The 17,351-nt window shown below is 44.6% G+C and overlaps 1 protein-coding gene across 2 annotated transcripts; it reads left to right on the forward strand.

Moving 5' to 3' along the window:
* The first annotated feature begins 654 nt into the window (after nt 1-654).
* RIPPLY1 (ripply transcriptional repressor 1) lies at nt 655-3,885 on the forward strand. Of its 2 annotated transcripts, none has more exons than XM_014795360.2 (4): nt 655-829; nt 1,752-1,827; nt 2,437-2,501; nt 3,060-3,885. In XM_014795360.2, the coding sequence occupies exons 1-4, from the start codon at nt 678-680 to the stop codon at nt 3,325-3,327; spliced, it is 561 nt and encodes a 186-aa protein (XP_014650846.1). In that variant the 5' UTR covers nt 655-677; the 3' UTR covers nt 3,328-3,885. The 2 variants fall into 2 exon arrangements, with proteins under 2 accessions (XP_014650846.1, XP_014650845.2); XM_014795359.2 differs by having other exon boundaries at nt 1,752-1,806.
* Nucleotides 3,886-17,351: the final 13,466 nt, after the last annotated feature.

Consider the following 17,351-nt stretch of genomic DNA (forward strand, 5'->3'; position numbering starts at 1 on the left):
GGCACTTTTGCAAATAAACTGGCCAGGAAAGGGGAGGGCGTGGACACAGAAGACTTGATGTTTACCCCACAGGCAACTGGAAACTGCTCCACTCAGAACCTCCTTTTTTTCTAGCCCAGGTGGTATGCTTAATGGCAGTCACTCTGTATCAGGTTCACCTGGCAAATCTATTTGGGGTTTGAGCCGAAATAACGTGAGTTCCTCACGCTCCTTAGCCGGGCCAGCTGTCCCTCCTTGCTGGGAACCAGCTTTGCTCAAGGCCTATCTATCCAGCCCTCTGTGCCTGACAACTTTCTGCGGTTTCGGGTGCTAATGAGCTTCCCTCCTTTCCCTCCTCTGGCCTTGCTACTGCCTGGGGAATTCGCACAAATGGTGTGTGATTTGCCCCTTCTGTGTTTTCCTTTCTGACTTGGAGGTAAAGAAAACCCCTCACCCCCCACCCACTCTCTGTTTATTCAACTGGGAGAGATTTCACACCCAAGAACCCAGCTCTCCCTCCCTGAGCCCCTTTCCTAAATCTTTATCCCCTTCCTAAGTCCCCTACCCTTGCACATCCCTGAATAATTTATGAGTCCAGGCAGGCCTTATAAAAGGGTCTCCCAGGAAAGGCCAAAAGAGTGCAGGAGGTTCTGAGAAATAGGAGTCCCCACAGCCTGCCTGGCCTTGACACCCTAAGGATGGACCCTGCTGCTCCCACTGCTGCTGCCCCTGTCCCAGCCCTGGCCCTAGCCCTAGCTCCAGCCCTAGCACAGGCACCCCCAGCACTCCCTGGCCTGTTAAACCCATCACTCCTTCTCTCCTCTGGACAAGAAGCAGATGGGAGCGAAAGGTAAGTGGATCTCGGCCTTTGGCAACCTGAATTCAGGCTTAGTGGGGTTCCTGGGAGAGGAAGGAAAATGAGACGTCCAAGCTTCCCTTGTTCTCTGTGATGGGGAAAGGCAAAGGCCTCACAGCCCTCAGAGAGTGCCCCCTCCACATCTCAGGCTGAACTGGCTTTTCACCTCACTAATCCTTCTGGGTGGCAGGAGGGGACTTGGGGACAGTGGGCATTGCCAAAGCTGAAAGCTGAGCAGCCAGGCCCTCATAGGCCAAGTTGCTCAGTCCATTGAAGGGCACAGGGCAGATTACCATGACACCTAGGTTTAACATGACCTAGGCTGCAGAGGGGGATAAAGAGGGCCAGAGTCCCAAGAGGCCTTTGACTGGGGGACTGTCTCTTTCCTGACCACACCATACGACTTCCATTTGCTTTTTTCCTACCTCTGGAAGTCTAGTGGGGAAGCAGTGGACCCAGGATTATTTCTGGCCCCTTTCCTCAGCCCAGGAAGATGGTAGGACTCTGAGCTCTGCTTCTTGGAGCAGAAGGTAGGAGACAAGATATTTTCCATCCAACCCTCATTCATTCCTCCAAACATTTAACGTTCGACAAACATTTACTGAAATGCCTACTGTGTACCAGGCATTGTGCTAGGTGTTGGGGATTCAGATACGAACAAACATAAATCTGCCCTTAAGAAGCGCAAAGGCAAGTAAACAGACAATTACAAAACAGTGTGATAAGAGCAATAATAACATTGTTGAAGCAGATAGGAGGGGTGTCTGTCCTGACCAGGGCTCAGGGTCCTTAGCAAAGGCTTCCTGGAGTAGATGGCATCTGAGCCAAGTTTTTTGGAGGCCTCTTTTGTTGTCTCCGGGAGTCCACGTTCCAGTCCCTTCTTCCTCCACCGACTGATCTCTCCTCTTTGTCCCAGAGGAGCTTGTCTTTGGAGGCCCTGGCTGTCCCCTACAAATGACCCTCCAAGGCAGGTGAGGAAACTTGTGGATTTGGTGAGTTTGAGCCCCTGTTACATATGTTCACATACACACACAGCCATGTGCATTCACAATGACCAGGTCCCTTCCCAGACAGCCCCCGACCTCAGTTCAGGGCTGCAGATCTGGGAAAGCCTCTTCACAGCCTGCACACATTTGATTCCCACAACAGCTGTAGGAGGAAGGCAGACTGGAGGTTTCTGTGGCAATTTGTAAGATGAAGAGACTTAGGCCCAGACTGGGGGAGGGATTTTGGCAGGCCCCACAGCTAGTCTGTGGGAGAGCTGGTGCTAGAATCCTGGTCTCCTGGCGCCTAGGCCCCATGCTCTTCCCCTACCCCTACTCCCGAATCTCTGCTGATCCAGTAGATATCTGTCCCCTGGACAGTCTCCAAACAGGTGTCAGAACAGAGACAGAAAAGCAAACAACCCCCAGGACTCTGTCCACTTGTTTTTCAACCAAAACCAGGACAGACCCCCTTGTTGGGGTGGCAGGGCCTGGGCCCCAGAGATATCGAAGGTCTCTTCTAGATCATCTTACCTGCAGGTTTCTGACCCCTGATATGGAGGAGGCAGTTATCTGGCCATGTACTTTGAGCCACATGCTAGCTTTTGCTTTGGACAGGCCGCTGGTGGGGCAACAGGTGCTGAGGTCACGAAGGCTGACTCCGAGTTTCATCACCCCGTCAGGTAAGCTTCGGGCATCAACCTTCGAACTTGACAGAGATCCTTTAGCTCTTTAATTCCTCACAGCAGCCCTGTGAAGCAGGAGGAGGGAGGCACTGCTACAATCACTATTCCTTAGACCAGGAAACTGGAAGCTGGAAAGGTTAAGAGACTTGGCCAGGGTTGCCTTCCCTGGAGGCATTGTCTAATTACCCCTAAGAATGAGCCCCTATGGGTGGGTCAGTGAAGGAAGCCTTAGTAGGAGACAGAGGACAGAGAGCTAGAGAATTCTTGGCTAGAGGCCTACTGAGGTGGGGGTAGGATCAGTGTCAGAACTGATAAATGCTGAGGCTGGGGCTCCCCACAGCTGTAGGCTCACCATACATTACCTTTTTGCCTGGGGCCATTTTGTAACTGTTCAGAAGGTTCTGTTACAAAGCTCTCTTTCTTCCTTTCCCTCTCACCCCGTTACTGCAGGTAGGAGAAGGAGTTTAGAGGCTGGCTGCCTTCTTGACCCTACTGATCCCTCTGCACATATGAGACTTGTCTAAGTTAGGGGCCATGTTTCTTCTCTGTCCACAGGCTTTTCTGGCCTAAATCCCGCTCCTATGACTACCTGTACACTGATGGGGAGATTTTACTGCAGCACTTCCCTGTCCAGGCAACCATCAATCTGTATGAGGACTCAGACAGTGAAGAGGAGGAGGAGGAAGAGGAGGAGCACAAAGAAGAGGAGAAGAAAGAGGAGGCAGATGAAAAGGGGCCAGAAGGATGTGTGAGGGTACCAGGGTCAGCACCACACAGGGCCACAGCTCATCTTACTTCCCCACCCCTGACCTGTCCAAACTGAGCCGGTCAGAGTCTGACTGGGGTTCAGTATGCCTGGCAAGGCTCCAGGGCATCGATTAGCCGGGAATCACCAGGCACAGCTCTCTGGATTGAAAGTTGGGTCCTTGAGTCACCGGCTTACCCTGGCTATACCCAAGTGGCCTGTGAGCCCAGGCCTCTGGCATCTCATTGTCTGGGTTGCTGTTGTGTTGACAGTGGGAGGGCCCTAGAAGCTCTAGGGGAAGAACGACCTGCTTTCTGAAGCCCCCAGGAAGCAGATCAGGACAGAGCATGCCCATGTAGAGGGGAACTGTCACTCTTCAGGGCTCTTTGACTCCCCAGCCTTCCAGGTGGCCACATAGTCCTGTCTCCCCATAGAAACCCTGACTTCTGGCTTCACCTCCAGGGTTACCAACACCAGATCCAAGCAAATTTGGGATGCCTTTCTGATGGGCATTGCAGGAAGAGAAGGGGGCATCTAGAGAATCAGCTTGCTTTCGGGACCTCCCCCCATTTTGCCTGCTATCCATTGGGGTCTGTATTGGCATGAGATGAATCAAGAGAAAAATAAACTAGATGATGTTTGCCTTTTTCCTGGAACTGTGTTGATTTCTTAACTGAACTCTGCTCTTGTTGTGAAGCCATGGGCAGAGGGTCAGAGACCAGCCCAAGGACAATTCATTGTTCTACCTCAGGTCAGTTGACAAATCTTTCTCCATGGGGATGTAGGGCCAGGGGACCAGCACAGGGCCAGGCCCTCTCCGTCAACTTGTGAAATCAGGCTTGATTAAACTTCAAAGACAGTTTGGAAAGGGAGCAAAAAGGCCCCCAAAGGGCAGCTTGAAAGTTGGGAGTAGGGCTGTGAGTGGGGGAGGGGGGCGAGAGGTGCAGCCTCAGTTGAGCCTTGGAGATGAGTGTGTGCATGTGGGAAGGGGGGCTTGGGGGGCTACTAAGTCTTATCAATTTTACCTCCCCAATTCCCTTTGTATCCACCACAGTTCAGGCCATCATGCCAACTCCTGCCCCAATTACTCTTCAACTAATTTTCTTGCCTCCAGCACATCACTTTGCAATTCATTCTCCACACTGGCCATCGGATAAGACCATGTTGTGACCGTGCTCAAAGCCCTACCATGGCTCTTCATTGCCTCACCAATAGGTGGACTTATCTTTTTTTTTTTTTGATCACAGGTCCTCTTAAGACTCTATGGCTTCTCTACCCATATATTCACAGATGAAGCCCTTCACTTGATATTCTAGTCTGTCCAATTGTCTGGTTCTCACCTGTCTCTTCAGACTCACCTCACAACTCTTGAAGCCTAAGCTGCCTGTCCTTGAATGTGTCATGCTTTCTAACACCTCTGTGGCTTTAATCTCTTTCTGGAATACCTTTCCACTTTTGCATGTCTGATAACCTCCCATTCATCCAATAGGAGTACTCAGACACCTCTCCTGTGAGAAGGCCTCCCCAGACCCCAAGTCCAGGTTGGGTGCCCCCATTAAATTCAGTGCATCCTCAAACCACAGCATCTGTCCCCCTTCCTATGCAGTAAGATGGGGCTGTGTTTGATATCCCTGTGTGACTTCACTGCACAGCACACTGCCTGGCACAAAGGAGGCACTCAAGAAATGTTGAAGGAAAAAGATTCTTAGGTCTTCTTAAAGCAGTTCTTGGCAGAACCACTTCTGTCCTCTCACTTCTGGCTTCCCGAGTCTTTGCTTAGCTACAAACAGGACAGAGTAACGTCATCTGATTCAGAAGCAAAATGCTGACCATCCTTCTTTCCCTCTGCCCTCAACTTGAGATAGGCTGCTTTAGTTCTGAGCCCAGCTGGGACTTCCCTGAATTGGACACAGCCTTGATCAGGCCACCAAACCCACGCACTGGTGCCATCTATTGGTCAAAATTTAACCTTTTCCATAATTAATATTGCCAAGCAGTTGACCTTTGACCACTTTAATTCCTTTAGTCCATTCTGTTTCTGCTTGTAAGTAAAGTGGAATCTACCATGTGCTAGCTGTATGGGCAAGTTACTTATCCACTCTGAGCCCTAGTCTCCTCATCTGTAAAATGGGGAAAATAATGATACTTCCTCTCGGTGTGAAGATTCAATGAGATAATATATGTAAAGAACTTAGCACAGCCCCTGGAACCTAGTAAAAGCACTCAATAAATGGTAGTAGTCATAGTAATCGTAGTCGCAGTAGTGGTTATTATTAATTTTATAACAGAAATGAGCTTATAGGCTAGAGTCAGCTAATGACTGGTTTACTCAACTAATGACTAATTTGTCAGTCATCTCCACCTGATCTCCCTGGCACCATTTGATGGTTTACCAGTCAAAGCATCTTTGCAGTGTTTGTCTCCCATTAAAAAAAATGAAACAAGAGGCCAAATGTGGCTTTCTGGGCCACTCTTTACAGGTCTCCAGTCCCTTTTTCCTAGGACAGATATTTCAAAACTTATTTTTTGTGCCTTAGCAGGAACACTTTTCTTTTGAAGTGAATGCAGAGGCCCAATATACAAACCAAATAAAGATGCAGCTGCCTTCGTGGAAGCCACAATGGGGGAGGCAGAATTCTTACCCTGGTGTCCTCTCTCTTGTAAACTAACTCTCTCCACCCCCTCCCGTGAGGCACCTTCAGGGATCCCTAGGTTGTGGGGAAGACTATTTGGAAACCACTGCCCCAACGGTTAAAACAAGACTGATTTGAGGTCTAAGGGGGATTAATATTTTAACATGTCCAGTGTTCTGTTTAAAATCCTTGTTTTGGGTCCTAAGCTTCCAGCATTTCATAGCTCAAAAATTGCTCAAGTCCTTATACCATAGGTTGTAGGGGTTTAAAATCCTTGGAATCCCAATATCCTTGGTTTTAGGGTATTATATAGCATAGAATTACAAATCCCTAAATCCCCAGGGGCTTAAAGACCCTAAAACCCTTGGAGCAGTAATTCTTAACTCCAAATGAGCTCCTCTCACTTTCCCTCCCCCTCCTCCCCCTTACTGCATACTTGCTGTTGGTCACCGGCAGACATTTTGTCTCACTTTCCTCCCAGTCCCCTGCCCTGAAATGGCTTCCAATCTTCTTTCCCACACATGGTTGCTAAGTGTTTAGAATTCCCTGTTCCGACTAATCAGAGCCCAGTGTGAGTTACTTTGTTATGGGTGTATCCAGTCCTCGTAGCAACTTCAAATCCAGTGCACAAACTCTGGAGAAAAATCTCTATGCAAAACTCAGAGTCTTTCCTCCGGTTCCACCCCAGCTAGCCCATCCTAGTGCCCTATACTTCCTCATCCCAGCACCAATGCCTCCTGTTTCCCCCACCCCATAGCAACAGAGAGAGGGCACATCCTTTGAGCATGAGGCTGCATTTGAGATGTGCCTTGAAGGATGGGCCAAGGTAGAGATGGAGGGGGAAAACTTTCCAGAAAGAGGCAGTATTATGAATTCCTTCATTAAACAAATATTTATTGAGCATCTACTCTGTGCCAGGCATTAATATTATAATGATTAAGAGCACGGGCTTTGGAGGCAGATGTGCCTGGGTTCAAATCCCATAACTACCACATGCTGGCTCTATCCATAGGCCCACTCCCCTCAGGTGTCAAAGTCAGCTCTCTGCTCCAGCCCTCTCACTACCACCACTGTAGTCCCTTATATCACATACACACACACCCCACAGCACATGCTCATTAAAATAGTAGCCTATTCTCCTCTGTCTCTGGGCAAGGAAAGCCCCCTCCCCTACCACAGTGGGCGTTAACAAACCCTCCCTCCCCCCCTCCCCCCAACTGTACCTGTGTGGTTATCTAGTGGGCAGTTTGCCTCCTTTCTGCCCCAGGCCCCTGTTGTAAAATGGTTGCCAATCCTCCTCCCAAACAAGGTAGTTAGGTGGCTTGAGTTCACTGTTCTGACCTCTTGGGCTTGGTTACTGTGGCTTTGGTTTACTCCCAACTGGCAAGGCTTGTAGCAATGTCCATGCAAGCACACAAACCCAGGTGCAAAACCTGGCAAAGAGTGAGTGCCCAGTAAGTGGTAGTCACAACACTCTTTGCCAGGCACTCGCTACTCATGTTACATCCATGATCTCCTGTGGTACTATAATCCCCGCAATCCTAGGAGATAGGCACAATTATTATGCCCACTTATGAATGAGAAAACTACCCGGGTACAAACAGCTTGTGAACTCCTTTTTAAAAAACTCTTTTTTTTTTCCTTTAAAAATCTTTTTTTCTTTAAAAAACTCTTAAAAAAAAAAAAAAAACTTGCCCCAAATCACACAGCTGGTAATCCGTGACACTTTCTAAGTGCCAGGAACTTTACATATATTACCTCATTTAATCCTTACAACAACCCTGAGACATAAGTACTATTATTGTCCTCATTTTATAGATGAGGAAACTGAGGTTCAGAGAGATTAAGGAATTTGCTCAAGGTCACATAATGAATAAATGGCTGAGCCAAGATTTGAGAATTACAGCCCTTGCCCCAGGGTTACACCAATGATAAGTAGCAGGACCAGGATTCAGGTCTGTTCATTCCAGAGCCCTCTGATTTCAGGAGGTGGAATCTACAGGGCTTGGTGAAGGATTAACTCCTTGGGAGGGTTGGAGAAAAAAGATTTCCGTTCTGGCTGGAGGGAAGGGAGTCAGAGGTTAGGAACAATTCTGGGCCTGGAAAAGCTGAGGGCTACTGAAAGGTGTCACCAAGGGAGGGACATTTGGGGGCCTCCTGCCAGGCAGTGGTAGGCTCTCACAGAACCTGGGCTTCTTCAGACGCAGGGCTACCAGAGGCAAGAGGGTGATGAGTGACTTTTGCTCCTGCCTCCGAGTGCTGTGCGGCCTCTGAGTGGAACGAGAGCTGGCTGGGCCTGGTGCTTCCCTCTGGCGGAGGAGTCTGGGCCCACAGGGAGGAACTACCAATTGCCCAGATCTCCCGTGGTGCACCAGGCACTGTGCTCGGCACCCGCACACGCTTGATCCCGAACGAGGCTCACCAAACGCCGCAGGGTGAGTGGTGCTATCTTCTGTTTACAGATAGGAAAGTGGGGCGCAGAGAGGTGAAGTGACAGCCAGGAAGTGAGGAAACTGTGGGGAGGACCAGGAAGTGTAGCTACAGAGTCCTGGCTCTTCACTACTAGGCTCCTCCTACCCTTCGACTCCCTCCCCCAGAGAAGCCGTAAACTCATGCAAAGGCATTTCTATCCCCATCATTGGGGACACCTGGGGCCTGGGGCCAAGTGTGAATTAAAAGGGGTTGAAGGACAGCCCAAGAACAAGCTGGAGTCAGGCTCTGGGTTCTTCAAGAAGTCATCCATCCCTGGGAGAGAAGAGCCAGCTCCCACAGGTTCCTCGAAATTCAAAGGGTGTCTATTAACAGCAGGAGAGGCAGCGCCCTCTAGTGGCTGAGCTCTAGATTAAGCCTGGACCTACAGCACTACGTAAGGGATCAGGAGGCCCATCCACCCAGAGGATTCTATGGCCAGCAATTTAGTGCCTGGTGATTATGGGGTCAGGCTCTGGAGTCATGCTAGACCTTGGTTCAAATACTGGTTCTCCTTCTTGCTAGCTAAGTGACCATGGGAAAAATAGCAAATTAATCTCTAAGCCTCAGTTTCTTCATCTATAAGATGGGGATGATGATAATACTAATTTCACAGGGTTATTGTAAAGATGAAATGAGATAATACTTGTAAAGCACTTAGTGGAGTACATGGCACTTTACAGATGTGAGATGCGCGCGCGCGCGTGTGTGTGTATAAAATCATTGTTCTTTTCACAGCACATGCTATCGTTTTACTAGTTGGATCTTTGACTCCCCTGACCTCCCTATCTAGCTCTATTAGGTCCCTGGTGCCCCCAAGCCCACTGTCTTGCCCCAAGGGAGGCACTGTCAACACACTCACCTAAGGGTGGGCAAAATCTGGGTTAAGGCACTTGCTTTTCTCCATGTATACTTTCAAAAATCTTGGACTGTACATCTTTGTCCTTCACTATCCTGTGAATGTTAACAAGCTTGCTTTACACGGGTGCTAGGCTCTTTTTGAGTTTCAGAGCAGCTTTACATCCATGATCTCATTTGAGTCTAGTACTCCCCATGATATATTCCCATTTTTCAATGAGGAAATTGAAGATGATGGGAAGGGAAGTGAGTTGCTCAAGGTTGCACAGGAAGTCAGTGCAGGAGTCAAGACTGGACCACCCCAGAATCTGGCGTTGAGTCCAGTGCTTTTCCATTAACTCTTGCAATCTTCCAGGGCCCCGAGCTCTGGCTATATGTGAAGCATCTATAACCCAGGACACGGCTTATTGTTTGGAGGCCACATCACTGCACTCTGACAGCAAGTTTCCTGCTTCTGCTGAGGCCAAGGTTGTATCCCCAGTAAACTCTCAAACTATGATGCTTCTCCTAAAAGAAATGGCAGCAAGTTACCAGAACTGGTGACTGAAGACAGCCACATCTCCAACACATGCCGAGAATACAATTAAATGTTAGATGACAGGTTTGAGGAGAGATGAACTGTATCTCCCCAGCCAAGCAGCATGCACTGCTGAGAAATTAACTGCTGTCCTGTACTCACAGCCAGCTGGATTTAGCCATTCATGTCATGTTGGACATAACCATCAGGGGCTCAAAAGGGCCACTCTGTCCTTAGTCAGTAGAAAGATTGGGAGGTGTTGATGTGTGTCATCAGCGTGGGTCCTGACGGCAGCACCTGTTTGCAGGCACTAAGTGAGGTAAGATAATAGCTCTCAGTGTCGCTTGACATGACTCTAGGGGTAGAGAATGCAGGCTTGACTGTCAGTACCAGAGGCTGATCTCCTCTCATCCTAACACACTGGCAACAGCACAAGCACTGCTGAGATAACAAATCATTGAGCCCAAAGACCCCCTCCTTAGCCCCAATGTGACACTGAAGCCCTGGCAAGCTTGGTTCTGCTGAGAGGGGAATCTTGTTGCTTCCCCCTGGAGCATTGGATCTCTGGGTGGCACTGAATTTCTCTTTCTGTTGTCACTTGCTCGTCACTCTTTCGTCACCATGGCAACTCAAGAGAGGGAGCCAGCACTGAAATCTCCCCATAGACATACGTGGAACAGCAAATGTACTCTCTCTCTAATATTAGGGAAGGAGAACATTTTTAACCCTATCTCCATGTTTCAGCCTTGGTCCATGGTGGAGAGCAAATAATTTCACCTACAATTCCAGGTGCTTGATATACCTCTTTCTTAGATCCTCCTGCATAAGAGCTACTAATCTGCTTGGTCTGAGATCAATCATTAGGCTACATCTCACCAGTGAACAGAGTCATCACAGTGAGAAGTGATATACATCTGTGACTATATGGTCGGTTCCACCTGCTATGGATGATTAGGTTAGGCCAAATTTGTTCTGAAGACCTTAGCTTCTCAGTTCAGAGGGGAGTGAGTAGCTTAAGCTGCAATTTCCAATCCATTTTTTTAACCAGAGAAACCTGCAACAGGAAGAAAGAGGGGAAGCTGGGTTACCAAGCATATGCTGAATTCTTGAATCCAGCTCTTATTAATAAATGACACTTTGCTTGCTATTGTACTAATTTCTGCTTGTGCATATAGCTTTTTCAGTGGAAAGCCTTGAGGAGAAAGGTGAGTAGTAGGATTCAGGCATGAAAACTCTTCCTTAAACCTGCAACACCTAGGAAGATTAGCCAGAGTCAGCCTATGTCTACACTGTGCAGAGAGGGAGCAGCTGTTCAATTTCCTCACCTTCCACTGAGCTCTGAGGACCTGGGGAACAAATTCAATTTAAATTCAAATTCCATATTGAGCTTCTACTTGTGTACAGCTCTTTCATGGATATCCAGAAGTGACCTGACTATGTAGTAGGATTGTTAGCCTGGAGGTAGGGGTTTTACCTTGGGTTAACAGTAAAAATTTCTCCTGCTCAAAAAGATTCATGGGAACTTTAAAAACTTTTTGAAAACTCATGACAATTTCCATAGGTAAGAAAAGTTTAAAATAAAAATCCATTCTTTGTAAACTTATTTTAAACAGATTTTTTAATGGCTATTTAATATTTTCTGAGGTGGGGGCAGTGTTGTGGGAAGGAAAGAGCACCAGAATCGGGAGACTTGACTCAGGTACTTCTTCAGGTTCTCTCATTTATTATCTGTAATATCTTGGACAATTGACTTAGTTTCCTCATCTCTAAAATGGGGACAGTCTTTAGCCTATCAACCTCATAGGTTTATTGGAAATGAGGTTTGAGTGGATAGTTATATGACGAAACCACTGTGAAAATTGTAAAATGTTATATACAGTTGTATTTTAATAAGCACTGCAAAATGAACTTCAGTATAATTGCCTTTCAAAAAACAGACACAAGCCCCAGAAGTTTCTGGGAGAAACTCATGGAGATCTGGCATAAAAGCCATTCAGTTAAATTAGTAAAGAAGCTAAAGCTTGTGGCTTCATTCCTAGAGGTAGCTGAAATATTTCTGTTTTTCCGTCTGCCCACCTTTCCTGGACACTCCATTTTCCAGTCAACTTGGGGAAGCTGTCAAAGAGGCTCTGTATACAAAACTGAATATGGGAGCAGGAGCTATGCTTGAATTGCTGGGAGTGGTGACTTTTGGTAGTTGCCATTGGCAATGGCTTACAAAATCTTCAGTTCACACTGTTTCTTCAGAGCTATGCTGCCTGCACATTTGAGTAAAATGAACGTATTATGCCACTCTGAATGTACTCAGAATGTTAGGAAAATGGATTTTTTTCTAGAAACCACTGTAAAGATTCATGCTATTTAAATTCCAAAAAGATAATGGAAATTTAGAAAAATTTTTCTCTAAAATGGTTGAAAAACTTACGAATAATCCATAAAAGAATTACCACAGGCACAAGAAGAGGACTAAAAATGGTAGGAGAAATCCCAACTAACCAAAACGTTTGCTGAAACATAAAAAGTAAAATGAAGGCAGTCATGGGAATAAAAATAAAATTTTAAAAGTAAGAGAGTTTCTTTTTAATTTTAAGAAAGGGAAGGGTGGAGATACTAGTCTTTATGTAATATATTAGACACTTTTTTTGTACCCTTCCCCTCTTAGACATATACAAAACTATAAATAGGTCCATGAGGAGTTAGTAGAAAGGAAAATGTTTCTCTTACTATTAAATAGAAGGTAAGAATTATAAATGTAGATGTTTGCAAGACTTCCTTATATCTATACTTGTGAATCCAAGAATATTACATGCAGTTGGAGACATCATAACTGAAGCCAGATAGAAGAGATTATGATTAAAAAGAGAAATAGAGGATTAAAGAATTAACCGTCTTAAAAATGCTTACAGAAACTAGTATCCAAAAGTGCAAATCTGTGGTTATGTTAGGGTGGTAACATTAGACATGACTTTACTTAATTTTGTCTTTTTTCCAAATGCTTCTTAAAGGGCTTACCTTGTTTTTAGACTTTTCTTTCAAGTTAAGGGCTAAGGCAGTCAGAGGAAAAAAGAAAGATTAACTTCAAAAGAGCAACAATAAAACTGACAGCTTAACAGAAACAATAGAAATCAAAAGACAATGCAGTGATATTGTCAAACTGCTAGGAAATAAAACAAAAACAAAAAAGCAATCTAGAATTTGATATACAGCAAAGATATCTTTCAAACATGAAAGTGAACATACCCACACAAATATGTCCAATTGATTTTTGACACAGGTGCAAAAGCAATTCAATGGAGAAAGATAGCCTTTTCAAAAAATGGTGCTGGAACAATTGGACATGTAGAGACAAAAAAATGAACCTCATGGGCTGGCCCCATGGCCTAGTGGTTAGGTTCAGCATGCTGCACTTCAGCAGCCTGGGTTTGGTTCCTAGGCGTGGACATACAACACTCATCGGCGGCCATGATGTGGCGGTGACCCACATACAAAATAGAGGAAGATTGGCACAGACGTTAGCTCAGGGACAATCTTCCTCGAGCAGAAAGAGGAAGATTGGCAACAGATTTTAGCTCAGGGCGAATCTTCCTCAGCAAAAAAAGAATTGAAAAAAAAAACTTCAACCTAAACCTCACACCTTATACAAAAATTAACTCAAAATGGATAATGGACAAATGTAAAACATAAAATTATAAAACATTTAGAGAAAACCATAGCAGTAAATCTTTGGAGTCTACAACTAGTCAAAGAATTCTTATACTTGATACTAAAATCACCATGCTAGTATTAAGGGAAAAATTGATAAATTGGACCTCATCAAAGTCCTGTGAATTACATGAAAAGACAAGCTACATACTGGGAGACAATATTTGCAAACCACATAGCTGACAAAGGACTTGTATCTAGAATATAAAAAGAACTCGCAAAACTCAAGGGGCCGGCGTGGTGGCATAGCGGTTAAGTGCCCGCGTTCTGCTTTGGTGGCCCAGGGTTCACAGGTTCGGATCCTGGGCGTGCACTGACGCACCGCTTGTCAAGCCATGCTGTGGCAGCATCCCATATAAAGTAGAGGAAGACGGGCATGATGTTAGTTCAGGGCAAATCTTCTTCACCAAAAAGAGGAGGATTGGCAACAGATGTTAGGTCAGGGCTAATCTTCCTCACACACAAAAAAGGAACTCTCAAAACTCAACAATAAAAACACAAACAATCCAATTAGAAAATGGGCAAAAGACATGAACAGACAATTCACTGGAGAGGATATACACATGGTAAATAAACACATAAGAAAATGTTCAACATCGTTACTTATATTACTTTGCTAGGGCTGCCATAACAAAATGCTACAAACTGGCTTAAACAACAGAAATTTATTTTCTCACAGTTCTGGAGGCTGGAAGTCCAAGATCAAGGTGTTGGTATGGTTAGTTTCTTTTGAGGCCTCTCTCCTTGGCTTGCTGATGGCTGCTCTCTTGCATCCTCTTTACATGGTCATCCCTCTATGCACATGTGCTCCTGGTGTCCCTTTCTCTTCTTTTTTGTTTTTATTGATGTTTTAATAGTTTATAACATTGTGAAATTTTGGGTTGTACATTTTTGTTTGTCCATCACCATATACATGTCTCCCTTCACCCCTTTTGCCCCCCCCACCCCCATTGCCCCTGGTAACCACAATACAGTTTTCTCTGTCCATGTGTTGGTTTATATTCCACATATGAGTGAGATCATACAGTGTTTGTCTTTCTCTTTCTGGCTTACTTCACTTAACATAATACCCTCCAGGCCCATCCGTGTTGTTGCAAATGGTACGATTTTGTCTTTTTTTATGGGCTGAGCAGTATTCCTTTGTATATATATATATATACCACATCTTCTTGATCCAATCGTCAGTTGAGGGACACTTAGGTTGCTTCCACTTCTTGGCTATAGTGAATAATGCTGCAATGAACATAGGGGTGCATAAGCCTCTTTGGATTGTTGATTTCAGGTTCGTTGGATAGATTCCCAGTAGTGGGATGGCTGGATCATAGGGTATTTCTATTTTTAATTCTTTGAGGAATCTCCATACCATTTTCCATAGAGGCTGCACCAGTTTGCATTCCCTCCAGCTATGTATGAGTGTTCCTGTTTCTCCACATCCTTTCCAACATTTCTTGTTTTTGTTCTTGGTGATTATAGCCATTCCAACTGGCGTGAGGTGATATCTTAGTGTTGTTTTGATTTGCATTTCCCTGATGATTAGTGATGTTGAACATCTTTTCATGTGCCTATTGGCCATCTGTATATCTTCTTTGGAGAAGTGTGTGTTCATTTCCTCTGCCCATTTTTTGATCGGGTTGTTTGATTTTTGGGGTTCAGTTGCTTGAGTTCTTTATATATGATGGAAATCAACCCCTTGTCAGATATATGTTTTGCAGATATTCTCTCCAAGCTGGTGGGTTGTCTGTTCATCTTGATTCTGGTTTTGTTTGTGTTGTAGAAGCTCTTTAGTCTGATAAAGTCCCACTTGATTATTTTCTCTTTAGTTTCCCTAGTCTGGGTAGGCATGTCATCCGAAAAGATTCCTTTATCAATGTCAAATAGTGTGTTGCCTATATTTTCTTCTATGAGTTTTAGTTTCAGGTCTCACCTTCAGGTCTTTGATCCATTTTGAGTTAATTTTTGTGAATGGCGATAGCAGATGGTCCACTTTCATTCTTTTGCATGTGGCTGTCCAGTTTTCCCAGCACCATTTATTGAAGAGACTTTCCTTTCTCCATTGTATGTTCTTAGCTCCTTTGTTGAAAATTAGCTGTCTGTATATGTGTGGTTTTATTTCTGGGCTTTCAATTCTGTTCCATTGATCTGTGTGTCTGTTTTTGTAGCAGTACCATGCTGTTTTGATTACTATTGCTTTGTAATATATTTTGAAGTCAGGGATTGTGATCCCTCCAGCTTTGTTCTTTTTTCTTAGGATTGCTTTAGCTATTTGGGGTCTTTTATTGCCCCATATGAATTTTAGTATTCTTTTTTCTATTTCCAGGAAGAATGTCATTGGGATTCTGATTGGGATTGCATTGAATGTGTAGATTGCTTTAGGTAATATAGACATTTTAACTATGTTCATTCTTCCAATCCATGTGCATGGGATGTCTTTCCATTTCTTTATGTCATCATCGATTTCTTTCAATAATGTCTTGTAGTTTTCATTGTATAGGTCTTTTACCTCCTTGGGAAGATTTATTCCTAGATATTTTATTCTTTTTGATGCAATTGTAAATGGTATTATCTTTTTGAGCTCTCTTTCTGTGATGTCATTATTAGCATACAGAAATACAACTGATTTTTGTAGATTGATTTTGTACCCTGCGACTTTGCTGTAGTTGTTGATTATTTCTAATAGTTTTCCAACGGATTCTTTAGGGTTTTCTATATATAAAATCATGTCATCTGCAAATAGTGAGAGTTTCACTTCTTCATTGCCTATTTGGATTCCTTTTATTCCTTTTTCTTGCCTAATTTCTCTGGGCAAAACCTCCAGTACTATGTTGAATAGGAGTGGTGAGTGTGGGCAGCCCTGCCTCATTCCTGTTCTCAGAGGAATGGCTTTCAGTCTTTCCCCGTTGAGTATGATGTTGGCCTTTCTTTTCTTATAATGACACCAGTCATATTGGGTTAGGTTCTTACCCTAAGAGCCTCCTTTTAAGTTAATAACCTCTTCAAAGACTTTATCTCCAAATACAGTTACAGTCTGAGGTATTAGAGGCTAGGACTTCAACATATGAATTTTGGGAGGACACAATTCAGGCCATAACATTAACCATCATGGAAATGCAAATTAAAACCACAATGAGATACCACTACATGCCTATCAGATTGGCTAAAAAAAATAGTGACAACACCAAATGCTAGAGAGGATACTGAGAAACTGGATCACATATACATTGTTTGTAGGAATGTAAAATCGTACAGCCACCCTGGGAAAAAAGTGTGGCAGTTTTTCACAAAACTAAACATGCACATGCCATACAACCTAGCAATTGCACTCTTGGTTATTTATCCCAGATAAATGGAAATTTATGTTCACACAAAAACTTGTACACCAATTTTCATAGCAGCTTTATTCATAATATCCAAAAACTGCAAACAGTCCAGATATACTTCAGTAAGTGAATGGTTAAACAAACGGCACATCTATACCATGGAATACTACTCAGCAATAAAAAGGCACTAACTATTGATGCGCATGACAACCTGAATTAATCTCCAGGGAATTGTGATGAATGAAAAAAGCCAATCTCCAGAGGTCACATACTGTATGATTCCATTTAAAGATTTTATTTATTTATTTTTTCCCCCCAAAGCCCCAGTAGTTCGTTGTATGTCATAGCTGCACATCCTTCTAGTTGCTGTATGTGGGACTCGGCCTCAGGATGGACGGAGAAGTGGTGCCTCGGTGCGCGCGCGGGATCCGAACCCGGGCCACCAGCATATGATTCCATTTATAGTTATATAATATTTGAAAGGATAAAATTCTAGAAAAGGAGAATAGATTAGTGGCTTTCAAGAGTTGGGATGGGTTGGAGGGAGATGGATGTGGCTGTGAGGGTAGCACCAGAGTGCCTTGTGATATATGTGCTCTGTATCTT

The sequence above is a fragment of the Ceratotherium simum genome, chromosome X (assembly GCF_057802395.1).
Source record: "Ceratotherium simum simum isolate JZ-2026a chromosome X, ASM5780239v1, whole genome shotgun sequence".
In the NCBI taxonomy this organism is placed as follows: Eukaryota; Metazoa; Chordata; class Mammalia; order Perissodactyla; family Rhinocerotidae; genus Ceratotherium; species Ceratotherium simum.

What these genes read in the sequence shown, in the direction of transcription:
- RIPPLY1 (XM_014795360.2), top strand. Translation starts at nt 678, where the DNA reads ATGGACCCTGCTGCTCCCACTGCTGCTGCCCCTGTCCCAGCCCTGGCC. An exon ending in TGAGGAAACTTGTGGATTTG is followed by an intron (nt 1,828 to 2,436) that starts GTGAGTTTGAGC and finishes TGCTTTGGACAG; the next exon opens with GCCGCTGGTGGGGCAACAGG. An exon ending in GAGTTTCATCACCCCGTCAG is followed by an intron (nt 2,502 to 3,059) that starts GTAAGCTTCGGG and finishes CTCTGTCCACAG; the next exon opens with GCTTTTCTGGCCTAAATCCC.